Source organism: Ornithorhynchus anatinus, chromosome 13 (assembly GCF_004115215.2).
Source record: "Ornithorhynchus anatinus isolate Pmale09 chromosome 13, mOrnAna1.pri.v4, whole genome shotgun sequence".
Lineage (NCBI taxonomy): Eukaryota > Metazoa > Chordata > Mammalia > Monotremata > Ornithorhynchidae > Ornithorhynchus > Ornithorhynchus anatinus.
In genome coordinates this window covers 16,140,580-16,156,787 of record NC_041740.1, presented here as the reverse complement: position 1 = coordinate 16,156,787, position 16,208 = coordinate 16,140,580, and the positions used below count along the sequence as shown (strand labels likewise).

Genomic DNA, 16,208 nt, shown 5'->3' with positions numbered 1-16,208 from the left:
ATAGGGTTTTCTAAATACCTTATGGGACTTTGCATTCATAGTAGGTTTTTATCTGCTGTAGCTCTTAAAAGATTTCATGAGAAATGATATGCTCTCCCCGAATACTTCCCCCTAGGTTTCTTAGATATATTTGGTACTTTACGATCATCCTGCTTGTACAGACAACACCCCAGAACCATTCAGAATATTTGCTCAGATCTTCAACGCTGGCCAGGTAAGAAAATTATTGTATTGAGTCCTTTGGAAGAAATTGATCAATTTTAAATGGAATTTGATCTTTTCTAGTTATAATAGCATTTATTGAGCACCCATTAGGTGTAATGCACTATAGTAAATGCTTGGGTTCATTCTTTCATTCTTTGTCTTTGGACAAATTGCTTAATTTCTCTGTAGTTTTCTTGTCAAATAAGGATGAATAATAATAAATGTGATATTTGTTTAGCTCTTACTAAGTGCTGGGGATAGGTGTAGTTTATGCAAATGACTCCGAAAATGAAATAATGTAAAATACTTGGCCTTTACTTTGCTACTGTAAAAACAGGTGTGCAATGATAGGTGTAGAAAAAGGTTAATAGTGTGGCTTAATGGGTAGAGCATGGGGCTCGGAGTCAGAATTACCTGGGTTCTAATTCCAGTTCTCTGCTACATATCTGCTGTGTGACCTTGGGCAAGTCACTTAACTTCCCTGGCCTTCATTTATCTCATCTTTAAAATGGGGTTAAGACTGTGAGTCTCATGTGGGACAGGAACTTTGTCCATCCTAATTAACATATCTACCCCCAGCTCTTAGAACTATGTGCTTGGCACATAAATAAGCATTTAACAAGTACCGTAATTATTATGGTTATTAGAAAAGAGACAGAAGTAAAGTTAACTAATGTGGAGGTAATCCTGCTTTGACTGTTTCAACTCATGTATTTGTAAAATTTAAAACTTTTCAGTATTCATACAGTCTCGGGGCTTTAAGACTTTAAAATCAAGATCACGACGTCTTCAGTCCACCTCTGAAAGATTAACAGAAACACAACATATAACCCCATCATTTGTAAAGGTAATTAAAAAGAAACCATAAATTTGTTTCTAGTTAAGGATTTTAAGAGGAAATATTCCTACAGGTTACAAACAACTTTATAGTCCAGTTTATTAAATATTCAATTTTTGTTTTTCATTAATATAAATCCAACAATGTGATTGAAAACCTGAATTTCTGTTGTTTTAGCTATTTGCATTTTTAGTCAGCTTCTAGGGTTACATTTTCCCCTTGAATAAATAATAGTAATAAATATTTAGCCCCAATAAAGCAAGTTACAAAAATTGTGTCCAACATTTAAAATTAGAATACTTTTTAAAGTTCCCTTGAGTATATGGATAAAGATTCCTTAATTGTGATTCAGTGTGAATGCATTTTTAAGGGACTGATTGCCCTTGGCATAGGAAGCTTTTCCTGAGTTTGGTGACCACTTTCAAGCTTTCAAGATTTGATAACATTTGGGGTACTGGGTATAACTGGTTTTAAAAGCAAAGTTTGTTACAGTGGTTTTCATTTTGAGATAGTATTTAGAAAAGTCCTATGTGAAAAGGACTAAAGTAGTAGTTACCTATTAAACATAGTTGTGATATTAATATGGATGCTGAATTTGTGAAAATATTCAGAATTTGTGAAAAAATTCAGAATATTCAGTTTATTCAGATAAACTTTAAATGGTGGTTTATCTAGTGGATAGATGCCAGGTATTGGGCATACTCCTGATTAAGACTACAGTATAAGAGGATGAAAATGAAATTACCTCCCTGCTGAAGCTCCATGAGCACAGTTCTGGAAGATCTAGGAGGCCTTGGCCGTGAGCTGTGGAGGAATCCCAAAGAACTGATGGAGTTTGGTAATGGCAAAAGAAAGAGGCCCTCAGAAAGTGGCGGGGAATCAAAAACAAAAGGAAGAAGTTGCTCACAGAGTAGATGATAAGCATGTGGATTTTGCTACTTCAGGGAATTTTTCAGACCAGAAATATCAGTTGGCTCAAGAAGGATTCAGACACTTTCATGGATGAGAAGTCCAGAGTGGTTTATTGAGAGTAAAGCAGAAAGTGAGATGATTCATCCATAAACACAATAGGATCTATGTCAAGGAGACAGCCACCTCATTGTTCTATCAAGGATCCTTTGGTCCCTGGAGGGAGGGGAATACTGGCCCAAACAGACATAGGTCTGACCTCCTAGGGCTTTGTAACAATCTTTTGGTTCAATAAACATGAACGTGTCATTTGTGTGTTTAGGGGTTTCTCTTACGGGACCGGGGATCAGATGTGGAAAGTTTAGACAAACTCATGAAAACAAAAAACATACCTGAAGCTCATCAGGATGCATTTAAAACGGGTTTTGCAGAGGGATTTCTAAAAGCACAGGCGCTTACCCAGAAAACAAATGGTAAGTTAGTATTTATCATTTCCAGCACTCAAGAAATAAATTTTAAAATGCTGCTGTAGCAGTGACGGAGTCATAACTGACTTAGACAAACAGCCTTCCTACGCCCCCTTCCTCTCCAGGCTTGGTTTTCCCACATGCCTCTTCTTCCCCTCCTCCATTTGACATTTTCCTTAGGACTTGCTACTAGGGCCTCTCATTTATTCTTCTGAGGACAAGCAAAGCATCCTGCTGAGGGAACAGCATCAAAAGTATGCTCCTGGCTCCAACTGGCAACTACTCCCCATGCTCCCTGTAAGATCATTTAATGGAACCAAGTGCAAAAACAAAAATATCTATATTCGGGTTGCTTGGGGAGGATGCTTTTTGCCTAGTCCCCCTGCTGAACCTGGATTATGTAGTCTTTTCTTTATGCACTTATGTCTGCTTCATCAGTCTTTTGATAACAGGCCACTGGAGTTATAGATCAGTGCACAGGTGCTCCTGACTTCATTCCACCAGCAGCAACTCGATAACCAGAGTTCTTCAGAAAGTTGCTTCACTCATTTCCAGTTATTCAACCCCAGTCGCCTGTGAACTGTGCCAGGCTAATTCTCAGCATCAGACCTTGGCAGGAGGTCATTTAAAAAGCGGTGTGCCAGGAACACGTCTGCAGCCCTCTCCCCTTTCTAGAACTGCACTGTGCACACAGTAAGCGCTCAATAAATATGACTGATGGAAATAAGCAGAGTTGACATTTTAGTATTGACCTGTGTGGTGAGAGACTGGTGATGTGCAAACTAAGGAGGCCAGAAACATGAAACATCCAGGATGACCTCTCTCTATCCTACGCAGTTCAGGATTCTCACTCCTAGGTTGGCTGTGGAGACCAAGACTTTTCAGAGGGTCTCTCCTCATCTCCCCTGAAGAACTGGTTAGAATGTGGCGGCTCCTACCCATCTCCTTCTGCCCCCCAATCCAACTGTGTTCAGAAGTTGGGCCGCCCTGATTTACCTGGCTACCTTTGTTCTCTTGCAGATTCTTTAAGACGAACTCGCCTGTTCCTGTTCGTTCTCCTGCTGCTGGGAATTTATGGACTGTTAAAAAACCCATTTTTATCTGGTAATGACTCCATTTCTGATACTGGCTTCTTAACTCCTCATTCTTTTCATTCTTCATTTCCTTGCTTTCTGTTGACAGAGATCCATTCTGCTAGGCTGTTCATTACAGTGCAGTGTGACTAATCGTTTGGAGAGTAAGGAAATGCTAAAGTGTGAAAAGGCTACCTGAAATTGCTCCATTGTGGAATAGCCAAAAGTAGCATTCTGTGCATTTTGCACATCAACCCTTGCCACATTATTACATTATATAAAGGGCAACTCCGTTATGTTTTGTAGGCTTTACAGATTAAATGCCATCTAGTTTTAGATAATATATTGAGCAGATACTCTAGGAAATCAAGAAATGTCTTTTATGGTGTAGAAAAATGCCTAGAGAAATATGTCATCTGTAAAATTGGCCACCTGGGGTCCACATGGGCAAGTGATCAGCTTCCGGTGATGGTTAAATTCAGAGACTTTTGTCTTCAAAGTGGACCAAATTGCTTGTGCTTTTATCAGTGACAATTAAATTTGAATTTTTATTCTGGTACAAGAGGCAAAATTTAGTTTTTCTGTTCTAAAGGTAAACTTGTCTTGAAAAGCATGTTAAAAAAACAATTTTTAAATAGCCTAAATTCATGTCACATTATATCAAGAAGAAAATGCCTATTTCAAAATAATTATTTTCTTGACTTCTGTGTAAATAAATCATTCATATGATATTGCTTTTTAAATAAAAGCAATAAAATAGTGGTCTCAAACCCGTTCTTGATTTCCTACATTCTTGAATAACAGCCACAAGACTAATTTGAAAAATAGTTATTGATAGCTTTAAAATTTACTATGTTTTGAAGTTTGGTTTGTTTTTTTTCGGGGGGTGATGGTGGTTGGGTTTTTCAGTTTATTTTTTGTCATGCTCCAAATCTGATTATTTAGCTCCATCTTAATTTAGCTTGTCACTGAAAGACTTCCTCTGTATTCTTTCACACCTTATTTTTCCTATTTATCTTCTGACTTGTGCTCATTTGTATAAACTTGTAAGGCTAAGCCTTAAAATACCTTGAGAACAATTTTTGGTTTTTCCAACTGAGTGGTGTGAAAATGTGATGTAGAGGTTTTCGCTGAAATTGCTAATGTGAACTTGATTTTCACTGGAAATGTGAATGCAATTAATTAATCGTATTGCTTTTATATTCCAAAGTCCTTTCACATCCTTAACTGATTCATCCCAATGTTTCTGTAAAACACTGCAGGCACTTATTATTTTCCCTACTTGTCAGGTGAGGGAATTGAGGCATAAAGCAATTTGGATGATCTTGTCCTAGATCATCCAGCAGGTTGCGGCAAAACTGGCACTTGAACCCAGGTTTGTGACTCCCAATCAGGACTCCTTACACTGCACTATGTAGCCATTCCAGTTATTGGAAAACTGGGTGCCAAAGAGATGGTGGAAAAAAAGGTGCAGACTTTAGTAACAGATTGATGTGAGGAGTAAAAGTTAATGTCAAAGATGGCACCAAGGTTGCAAGTTTGAGAAATTCTGGAAATGGTGGTATTGTGAAGTGATGGACAAGTTAGGCCGAGGAGTGGGTTTAGTAAACTGAGTCCACTTTTAGCCATGTTGAATTTAAGATGTGAGAGGGGTTATGCATTTTGACCATGCCTTCTTCCAAGCATGACATCCTTTTTTATAAAGGATAACTGATATGACTAATTTAAGATTTTTATTGTTTATTTCCTGATAGTGTAGAAAAGAAATCTGTTCCCATTTTCCTGAAAAGACTGTGACTGTCTTTTAAAATGCATTGCAATATTGGCTTATTAATAAAATGAAATTCCTTCCCTCTTCTCTTAACCTGTAGTACGTTTTCGTACAACTACCGGACTTGATTCTGCAGTAGATCCTGTCCAGATGAAAAACGTCACGTTTGAGCATGTTAAAGGAGTAAGTTACATAAATACGATTACTACTACTTAACATTCAAAGTAGAAGTACTTCTGGAAAATGCTAGGCATTTAAATTAAATACAGAACAGAATTCTTAATAGCCACCAAAAATGTCAAGAATTGAAGCACTGTAGTACGTTAGGTGAAAGGCACACAGATCATGCTGAGAAACGCAGGCTTAGAGATGTGATTTCATAGTATATTTGTCATCTTGGTGATTAAAGGCAACTGGAAAATCCATACTTTTGTCATGGATCAATTGCATATATCGGCATCCATGGAAACTTGATAGAGATTTGAGATGCATTGCCATACTGAAACAAATCTAAAGCAGTTCTCAAGCCTTTTTTTCGAGCATCACATTCAAAGGCTCAGAATAAACTAATAGGGTAGGTACGATTTCCCCACAAACTTTGAGGAGGATTGAGTTGAGGATAGAGTTCCTTCTATATATACAACAGTGACAGAAAGTCCAATTATATTACCAAGCTTCTTGAAATTACTGACATCTTCCTGTCATGTGGGACTCTTCAGGGGATGAGAGCATGCTCCACCTTCTCTGCTCTAGGTACTGGTACGTAATGTACACGACATGTTATGAAGCCCCACAGTCAGGGTTTCTAATCTTTGATAGAGTTTCTAGCTAACAGCAAAATACTACTAGCTGTGGACATAGTTTTTAATAAGAGGCAACTAACCAAAACAAAGCTTTTTTTATACTTCTAAACAGAACTTGCCAAATCTCAAAAGTAACTTGGCAGCCTCAAGGAAGTACCAGGAACAGGTGTTTGGGAGGGGGCTAATTAGAAAGGGGCTGGTTTGGATGTAAGATGAACAAATCTTGAGGATTGCAGATGTTACATACTATATGAGACCTGATTAAAGATTCACCAGTTCTAAAATTGAATGTTCGTTGCACATTGATACTTTTTTCCTGCTTTGTTGTTGTTACATTGTACACCTTTGTCATATTTTATTCTTAAAGTGACCTAATATAGGAATCCTTAATTTGTTTGATGGAGCATCGAGTCTGTATGTACAAGCAGTAGAACCACATCCCCAACTTGCTGTGATTCTAACATTAGGCAAAAGAAAATGGAAATCCTGGCTGCTAATTGGACTGTGGGGCTCACGCATTTTCAAATAAAGCTGTAGTCAATAGCAACAAAGGTGATTTTTAATCACCATTTCTGATGATGATAATAATGGTATTGAGAACTTCCTGTGTGCCAAGCACTGTATTAAGCACTGGGGTAGAAACAGCTCCCTTCTTTACCTGTTTCCTCTCGTTTGGTTTTCTGGGAAACAGGCACAGAGGTTTTGAGACCTGTGGTGATGGGGAATGGGAGGCGGCAAGATTGAATCTGCAGTCATGCAGTGTTTGAAGCAGAAAAAAGTTGGGGAGGGAACAGGAAGGTAAGAGGAGAGCAATGTCAGCGAGTCTGCTTAAAAATATTTAACAGTATTGTGCTTTGCCTACTGGGAAGACTAGGCTGCTTGCTTTGAAAACTGACAAATATCACTTGAAATATTAGTGTATTCATCTTTAACTGAAATAAAAAGGATACAGAATTTACTAGAATCTCACACGGAATTTTCCAGTTTTCAAAATGGAAAATTGGATGTCATAGCTCTTCAAAGTTTAGGCATGAATTCTTTGTAAATTGTTTAATGCAGGTTGAGGAAGCTAAGCAGGAGCTGCAGGAAGTTGTTGAATTCTTGAAAAATCCTCAAAAATTTACTGTACTTGGAGGTAAACTTCCAAAAGGTAAGATTTCTTCTACTACTCCTAACTCTCAGTCCTGAAATCTCAGGTCCAAGTCCAAGCCACGGGAAACAGCTTTCATCCATACAGTCAGTTGTTTACTCTGATTTCTCTACTTTTACTATTTTTTATGCCTGTTTTTCCTGATAGAGTGTAAGCCCTCTTTGTGTACAAGGAGTAGTTCTTGTGCTTCTGTTATTTCCAAGTGAGCACTTAAAGGTATTTATTGAGTGCTTACTATGTGCAGAGCACTGTACCAAGTACTTGGGAGAGGACAGTGCAACAGAGTTGGTAGACATGTTCCCTGCCCACAACAAGCTTACAGTCCAGAGGGGGAGACAGACATTGATATAAATAAATAAATTGTGGATATATACACAAGTGCTATGGGCCTGAGGGAGGAGTGAATACAGGGAGCAGATTCAATTGCAAGGGTGATGAAGAAGGGAGTGGGAGGAGAGGAAATGGGGTCTTAATCTGGAAAGGCCTCTTGGAGGAAATGGCCTTCAATTAGGCACTGCCCGCAGTACTCAGCAAACACCATTCTTTGGGTTTGAAAGGGTTGTTGCTCTTTCCAAAGGACCTAAGCTTAGGTCCCAAGAGACCTAACCCCAAGGTCTGTACATGACTAGAAACTACATGTGTTTCCATGAAGATTGGGCTAATGTGTGCCCCATTTGCTTTTTCCTCACTCTCCACAACCCACATGCTGGTGCCCCAATTATTTTATCTCTCTAGTATAAAGAGTTCTAACTTTATTCTTCCATTTTTTAAATATGATTTATTGTGTTTTCTAGCCAAGTTTAGTTTATAATACTTGTCAATTAAATTTTTGGACTTGTTTGGAGGTTAATTCATAAAGCTGTGAGAGTTGGGAAAATAATCACTTGGCTTGAAGGTAGAGCACCTTTGGTATACATTTTAATCAGCCCAGAAATCCGTATTGAAGCCAGTTGTCCTCTCTTCTAACAGCTACTAGAAGAACAGGGCTCCACAAGACTGGGAAAGCAAGACTAGTTCTGCTTGTCCTTTCTTTGCTTACTCCACCTCCTTGGCACTTAGCTTTGAGGGAAGACAGGAGATGGAGAAGCTTGAAATTCTGGGGTGGAAAGGGGGCTTTTGACTCAAGGAACGAAAGGAGAAGCAGGACATGGCATAGGAGTACTTACTTTTCCTGCAGTTCCTTGAAGCTGCTAATTTTAGGGTAGTAAGTTAGCATACCCATAGAGGTTCGATGATGATTTCTGTGAGTAGTAATTCACAGACAAAATTGCTGCCTTAGGATGTAATGTCATTGTACTGTGTCTTTCAGGCATTCTTTTAGTTGGACCCCCTGGTACGGGGAAGACGCTTCTTGCTCGTGCTGTGGCTGGAGAGGCTGATGTTCCTTTCTATTATGCTTCTGGATCAGAATTTGATGAGATGTTCGTGGGCGTGGGTGCCAGTCGTATTCGAAATCTTTTCAGTATGTAACCTTTTTCAGTCATACAGATGGGCATCTTGTAATCTGACACCCTGTGAATGCTTTGGAGGAAGGATGGGCGGTGATGACATGTATCCTCATTCTGCTCATAGGGAACAGGTTAGAGGAATAAGAGCCAGTCAGTCAATCAGTCAGGAGCTGGAGAATTTCTGAAAAGTTCCAAGGGGAGGTAAATGAGGACATCCATTAAATACAAAAATTCAAAAATATATTCAATAGTGCGTCCTGATCAGAGTGGCAGTACTTGCTTTATAAGGGCAGTTTGATTGACATTTGAAAAATGTGCAGGTTCTTAGTTTGATAGGTTTATGTTTATGCATAAAAGTTTGCAAATGCATATTAAAACCATTTTCTTTTTCCACAGGAGAGGCAAAAGCAAATGCACCTTGTGTTATATTTATTGATGAGTTAGATTCTGTGGGTGGGAAGAGAATTGAGTCACCAATGCATCCCTACTCAAGGCAGACCATAAATCAACTTCTTGCTGAAATGGATGGGTAAGTAAAAGTGCACTTTTTTTGTATTGCTGACATTAATAATATTGTTTTTAAAAACTGAAAAAATTCAAGAACGTCAAAGTGAACTGACTTGGTAGATGTAGGCTATGTATTCAATTTATCCTCTAGGTGTTCTTTAAGGCATATCACATTCCTATGAAATTTCTGTTTGGTTCTGTTTTGCTTTTTTAATTTTCAAAAGCCCATAATTAGGACCCCGTCTTTGATGTAGTGGAAGAATCCTTGTTTTTCAAGGGGTGTTATGGCCATTAAATATAAAACTGCACTTACATAGAAAGTATATTTTTTTAAAACTGAAGAGCAGGCTTATGACTACATAGGTAGAAAGTTTGCTTCCACTCCTGGCTAATGAGATTTTGTCCACTCAAACACCAGAGTTTTTAGGGGTGGTCTTTTATTTTTAGATGTTTAAAATGTTTTTTAAATATCTCAGTGGAAAAATTTGGCATTGTTCAAACCAAGCCCCTTTTGTTTTTATTATCTTTTTTTAGTTTTAAGCCCAATGAAGGAGTTATTATCATAGGAGCTACAAACTTCCCTGAAGCATTAGACAAGTAAGTATAAAGGATTTCATAAGTTATCTCTGAAACACATTCAGGTGATCTTTACGAGAACAGCTGTACACATGCAGTCCACTGCTAATTTGCCTCTTTTCCAAATTAGCACTAGGTTCAAGAAGAGATCTGATAGCCTTGTGGACATAATGGTTAGAGAGAAAAGGTAGCAAGCTTAGAAGATTCATTGCTAACTGAAGCTGCATGTTGAAGGCATTTCATCTCAGTCTTCCTTCAGAGGGTCCTTGGTTGATACTGTTGGAAATAAGATCGGGCTGGATGAATGGTTGAACTGGCTCAGGCTAGCAATTCTTATGTCTCTTGCTCATTGCTTACTGGTTAGGAGGCAGATTTTGCACTACAGTTTGAGTTATAATCTGCAGCTCATTGTGGGCAGGGAACGTGTCTGTTATATTGTTAAAGTGTACTCTCCCAACCGCCCAGCACCGTGCTCTGCACACAGTAAGTGCTCAGTAAATGATTGATTTTGCTCATTCATTCACTCATTCGATGGTATTTATTGAGCGCTTACTGAGTGCAGAGCACCATATCAAGTGCTTGGAAAGTACAGTTCAGCAAAAATGTACTTACCCCTTTTGCCATAAGAATAATATTAACAGGGGCATTTATTAAGTGCCTCTTCTATGCTAAGCACTGGATTAGATACAGTCCCAAACAGGGCTCGTAATCTATGACAATCTATTTTGTCTTCATTTTACAGATGAGGGAACTGGGGCCCAGAGAGGTTAAGTGATTACCTATGATCACACAGCAGGCCAGTGGTATGACTGGGACTAGGTATGACTGATTTGCCTAGTACTCTGTTTTTCCCACTAGGCCTCTCTGCTTCCTGACCTCTCCTTCTCTTCCTACTCTCCCCTTTAATGAAATAAATCTGTTTAACTTCTTTTCAATCAGTAGTATTTATTAAATACTTCCTGTCCACAGAGCACTGTACTAAGCGCTTGGGAGAGTAAAATAAATTGGTATTGGTATTCGAGAAGTAGCATGGCATTATAGAAAGAGCATGGGCTTGGGAGTCAGAGGATCTGGGTTCTAATCCCAGCTCTGCCAGTTGCTTGCTGTGTGTCCTTGGGCAAGTCACTTAACTTCTCAGCACCTCAGTTCCCGCAACTCTAAAATGGGGATTAAATCCTACTCCCTCCTGCATAGACTGCAGTCACCATGAGGGACAGGAACTGTGTCTAACCTGATAAACCTGTATCTACCCCAGCGCTTAGAACAGGGCTTGATACATAGAAAGTGTTTAACAAATACCATAAAACAAAAAACACAATCGCTGCCCACAAGGAATTTACAGGCAGGTGGGTGAGACAGACATCGAAATAAATACAGATAGGGAAATGGCAGTGCTGTGGGGCTGAGGGTAGGGTGAATATCAAGTGTTTATAGGGTTCAAGTCCAGATGCCTAAGTGATGCTGAACTTTTTACATTCAGTATCAGTGGTTAGTTTACCCAGTGTTTATTTCTTGTCCCCCTTTAGTGCCTTAATACGTCCTGGTCGTTTCGACATGCAGGTTACAGTTCCAAGGCCAGATGTGAAAGGTCGAACCGAAATTCTCAAATGGTATCTCAATAAAATCAAATTTGATCAGTGTAAGTCTTTCCTCTGTCTTTTGCAAAAATGTACCTTTATCACTGTTTAAGAAATATAAACAACCCCTCCAAATTAGAAGCAATGATAACAGTACTTAATAATGTAACATTGTCTGAGAGAAAAAATCCTCATTTTTTTCATGAAAGATTTCAAACTCTCCTTTTTATTGGTGTTGTCTGGCATATTTCTCCTTATTTTATACTCTTATACTTATTTTGCTTTATTGTGCTACATTTCATTTGTTTTAGTCATGAATCCATGTAGCTTTTTATTTTAATAGGAAGCAAATATTATTTGTACATTTGTTTTTGTGGCGCAGTTAGATTTGTGTGATCATTTTGCTGCTTCATTTAAATAGCTTATTTGCTTTTAGGTCCTGAATGTAGAAGTGTAGAAATTGATAACAAAAATAGAAACAATTACAGCAATATTGCTATTGCTGTACTATTTTATGCAAGTTTTCTCATTATAAAATGTCAACTGAGCTCTTCTGCGGAAGAAAGTTAACGTATAGGTAACAGACTTGGAATTGAAGAATGAAAATTGCAGTGAGACAGGAAATTTGTTGAAAATGTAGAAAGTGCTGGCAGTTTGGGAAAGTTTTCAATCATAAGAAAGTAGGTATTCCAAATCTGTAAAATAGCTCTGAGATTACATAACTCACCTTTTACGTAGCATTCTGGTTCTTCAGATGCCCTTCAAATTCTAAATATTTTGTAATGTTTGGCATAAAATAGTCGCTTTTCTTTTGTTATAGAACCATTTCACCTTGTAAAGTTAAATATCCTTGTGGTTAAGGATCAAGTTTTTCTAACTTTTTTTCTACAAAAATATTAATATTTATGCCTTTCTTCCCCTCATAGCTGTTGACCCAGAAATAATAGCTAGAGGTACAGTTGGCTTTTCCGGAGCAGAGCTAGAAAATCTCGTGAATCAAGCTGCATTAAAAGCAGCAGTTGATGGAAAAGATATGGTAACCATGAAAGAACTGGAATTTTCCAAGGATAAAATTCTCATGGGTAGGTTGGATTTTTTTTTTTCTTTTTGGGTTGATAAAGTTTTTCTTTTTGCCACGTTATGCTTAACCAATAGCATGAACCTTTAAACACCATAAGTAAATATCCTGTTAGCTATATTCAGAGTCTGATTGTCCGTTACTTTGAAGGGCACATATAAGTCTCTGTATAGCAGAAATGTAAATAAACTTAAAAAAATAGTGGTGAAATGTGTCTATGCCCAACACTCTTTCCCCATATAATGTCACAGAGCTGAATTCACACCCTTTCAAAGTATGGGAAAATTAAGATGGTCAGGCTGTTTTCCCTGAAGCTTCTGTTAAGGGACTGAGAGAGCCCTCTGGGTAGGCAGAAGGCAGAACTCAAAAACTGTGCAGGAATCGCAAGTATTTTTGGTCCGTCTCACCTCTCCCCACTCCTAAGCCCTGACGTTCCAGGAATTTGCTGTTACACGGATTTAGGCTTAAATAGGTCGTCCAAATCCCGGAAAGCAGCAAAAAGAATGAACATTCATCTTGCTTCATCGTCATTGCTGCCATTAATAGGCTCCTTTTTATGGATTGGCAGAGGAAACGGTAGGCATTAAGCTCTAAAGTTGGAACTTTAATTTTTCATCCATTTTACATAACCAACGAGTGTTTTGGGCTGATTTTTAGTCCTGCAAAGCTGGCAGCGTGTGCCTGTAATTCTAGAGAGGAAAAGATTAGTGGGTCAGGGTATTTTAGGAAAAATTCATTTTTAAGGTAACTTGTCTGGCATATTTCTCCTTATTTTTTTAAATACATTTACTCCATTCTGATAAACTTCATTTGTTTTGGTCATGGATCATATAGCTATTTTAATTGGAAGCAAATAGTATGTGTACGTTTATTTTTGTACAGTGTGTGACCATTGTGCTGTTTCATGTAAATAACTTGTTTTTAGGCCCTGAACGTAGAAGTGTAGAAATTGATAACAAAAACAAAACGATCACAGCATATCATGAATCCGGCCATGCTATCATTGCATATTATACCAAAGATGCAATGCCAATCAACAAAGCTACAATCATGCCACGGGGACCAACACTAGGACACGTGAGTTCTTTCATGGGTATTTTCAACAGAGATTCAAAACTTCAGCAGTGCTAGAGGTTTATAAAAGGTACCCGTATTCAAAAATGTGTACCATTCATTTAGCAAGGGACTGGGATACACCCATTTCTACTGTGCAAGGATTACCCTGTTGCCAAGCCCCAAAGTCTTATGCTAAAGTCTTGCCGCAGCATTCCAGCTATTCTGAAACAAGCAGTTTCTTCGATAACATGGCAACCAGGGGCTCAAACAGGTGTGCGTTGTTGGACGTATCTGTCATTCGTGTTATCACACTGAGGTGTTTGGTAACCAAGCCATCCTACAGGGTGGCTAACACTGCTGGGCTCTCTTCGCCTCCCTTAGGCAATAGGTGGAAAGGGGGCTGCCGGGTTAAGTTTGGGAAGGGAAAATCTCAATCTGGTAGTGGCAGCATATGTTGTAACGCTCCATCCTGGCGCTCATGTGATGGGTCTCAGCTTCGGCTGCTTCTAGATGATTTCTGTGCCTACCGAGACCTCCCAGGTTACTCTACTGCCCAAAGCTGAGGTGAGGATCCCTGGGGACCCCGGAGGAGGCCAGAATGGCAGCAGGGGGTCACAGGATCAGCAGCCCCAATTGAAGGCTGGAATCCCCCCGGGATGGCTTGCCATACCATTCGTCCTTGACCTTGCCACCATTTGTTCTGTATCAAACCAGTGACCGGGCATCCCTGCGTCTAATAGTTTGTTCAGGTCTATATCGAAGTCTCTTTCATTTGTAGATTAGCCTTTCCTTTCACTCAAGATCAAAACAGCAAAAACAGAATTTCATATGGACTTTCTAGTCAAATGGATTCTTTTGTAAGATTCCCCTGGTTTGGTCATTTTTCTTTAGTGCCCGTGCTACACTTACAGTATTTCTTTCCGACTGCCGAAATGTCAAACCTTCTTGTCTGATTTGGAACCCTAAAGACATAGAGGCTCAAGATGTATTTTGTATTGCAGCTGAACAGACTTCCCTAATGTAACTGTTACTGTATTTATAATACGAGCCTGCTCTTGGTGAGCTTCTATTTGCAAATTTTCATGCATTTTTTTGCGCATATTTTCCAAATTGTCTAGGTGTCTCTGTTGCCAGAGAATGACAGATGGAATGAAACTAGAGCTCAGTTGCTGGCACAGATGGATGTTAGTATGGGAGGAAGAGTGGCTGAGGAGCTCATATTTGGAAGTGATCATATCACCACAGGTTGAGTTGGAAGAATAACTCTCTTTCAAGCTTTCTGTTTGTTAGTTTTAATACACATCAGTTCTAAAATTTGTTTCATATTCTAGGTGCTTCTAGTGACTTTGACAATGCAACGAAAATAGCAAAGCGGATGGTGACTCAATTTGGAATGAGTGAAAAGGTAACTTAGTTGATCCGTTTTAATCCAGGCTTGTAAATAGGTGCTAACTGGATGTTTTTAAGAGCTCTCCCTTCACAGAGTAGCCTGAAAGTAAAATAAATAAAACCATCATTTTCCTTTATTCTCCTGGCACAAATATTTAACTTAGCATTTTGGCTCTATACTCTCAGTTCATCTGCTCATGTGTTCAGCTCTCACTTCTATGCAGACAACTCCCAAATCTATTTCACTAACCCTGATCTCTCATCTAATAAATAATAATTATGGTACTTGCTTACCTTGTGCCAAGTACTGTTCTACTGGGTAGATATAAGTTAATCAGGTTGGACACAGTTCTTGTCCCTCATGGAGCTCACTACTTAGTCCCCATTTTTCAGATGAGGTAACTGAGGCCCAGAGAAGTTAAGTGGCTTGTCCAAGGTCACACAGCAGACATGTAGCAGAGGCGGGATTAGAATCTAGGTCCTTCTGACTCCCAGACCCGAGCTCTATCCACTAAGCCATGCTGCATCTCGCTTGGAGACCTGCATTCTCTCCTGCCTCTAAGACATTTCCACTTGGGTGTCTCACCAGCACCTCAAACTCAATATACTTAAAGCAGATTGATTCATCTTTCCTCATCAGCCCATTCCTTCTCCTCCTGACTCTTCGGTAGATCAACTCTGTTGATATTGCACCACCCTTCCTCTCCTCCTTAGCTCCTAGCTGTCCTTCCACTCTCACATTCTGTGTAAAACCATATCCCATTGGTTCTTCCTACAATTCATCTCCCAGGTCCTGTTGCACAAATAATCCTTTTAAAGCACCATTTGGCACACATCTCCCCACACCTCTAAAGCTTCCACTGGCTTCCTCAAGCCACAGTTTTAGTTGGAAGCAAAAACTGTTCAGTCTACTTCCAGTCATTTTTTTCCTTGATACTGGTATTCGTTAAGCACTTACTATATGCCAGCCACTGTATTGAGTGCTGGGTTTGACACAAGGTAATCAGGTGGAACACAATTCATGTCCCAAAAGGGGCTCACAGTCTTATTCCCCATTGTACAGATGAGATAACTGAGACACAGAGAAGTTAAGTGACTTGCCCAGTGTCACACAGCAGACAAGTGGCCGAGCCGGCATTAGAAGCCAGGTCCTTCTGCGTCCCGGCCCATGCCCTATCCATTAGGCCACACTCCTCACAAACTCATTCCTTCCTATATATCTGCTTTCTTTATCTGCTACTTTCCAGCTCAGGCTCTTTGTTCCTCCCAGGCTAACCAGCTAAATGGACTTTGCTTTCACCTCTTCCACCTCCTCCTCTTGCTCAGGCTGTGCACCTGGCTTGAAATTCCTTCCCTCTCCAA

General features: G+C 39.3%; 1 protein-coding gene and 1 long non-coding RNA gene across 3 annotated transcripts in view; one reads left to right on the top strand and one right to left on the bottom strand.

Moving 5' to 3' along the window:
* The window catches only part of LOC120638759, a 71,495-nt gene that overhangs the window by 3,755 nt on the left and 51,532 nt on the right, over nucleotides 1-16,208 (bottom strand). Inside the window, exon 5 of one of the 2 annotated variants that reach the window (XR_005660674.1) lies at nucleotides 14,856-14,946. The exons of the other annotated variant lie outside the window; for it this stretch is intronic. This is a non-coding gene — a long non-coding RNA (uncharacterized LOC120638759). Of the gene's footprint in view, nucleotides 1-14,855; nucleotides 14,947-16,208 lie in introns of those variants that run through there. 2 annotated transcript variants of the gene reach the window in all.
* YME1L1 (YME1 like 1 ATPase) overlaps nucleotides 1-16,208 on the top strand; it is a 31,320-nt gene that overhangs the window by 9,921 nt on the left and 5,191 nt on the right. Inside the window, exons 4-17 of the mRNA XM_001506428.5 lie at nucleotides 116-214; nucleotides 942-1,051; nucleotides 2,274-2,424; nucleotides 3,439-3,522; nucleotides 5,363-5,445; nucleotides 7,125-7,215; nucleotides 8,525-8,677; nucleotides 9,060-9,192; nucleotides 9,705-9,767; nucleotides 11,273-11,385; nucleotides 12,250-12,405; nucleotides 13,327-13,478; nucleotides 14,576-14,702; nucleotides 14,789-14,862. Coding sequence (XP_001506478.1) covers nucleotides 116-214; nucleotides 942-1,051; nucleotides 2,274-2,424; nucleotides 3,439-3,522; nucleotides 5,363-5,445; nucleotides 7,125-7,215; nucleotides 8,525-8,677; nucleotides 9,060-9,192; nucleotides 9,705-9,767; nucleotides 11,273-11,385; nucleotides 12,250-12,405; nucleotides 13,327-13,478; nucleotides 14,576-14,702; nucleotides 14,789-14,862 — 1,589 coding nt within the window. The remainder of the gene's footprint in view (nucleotides 1-115; nucleotides 215-941; nucleotides 1,052-2,273; nucleotides 2,425-3,438; nucleotides 3,523-5,362; nucleotides 5,446-7,124; nucleotides 7,216-8,524; nucleotides 8,678-9,059; nucleotides 9,193-9,704; nucleotides 9,768-11,272; nucleotides 11,386-12,249; nucleotides 12,406-13,326; nucleotides 13,479-14,575; nucleotides 14,703-14,788; nucleotides 14,863-16,208) is intronic.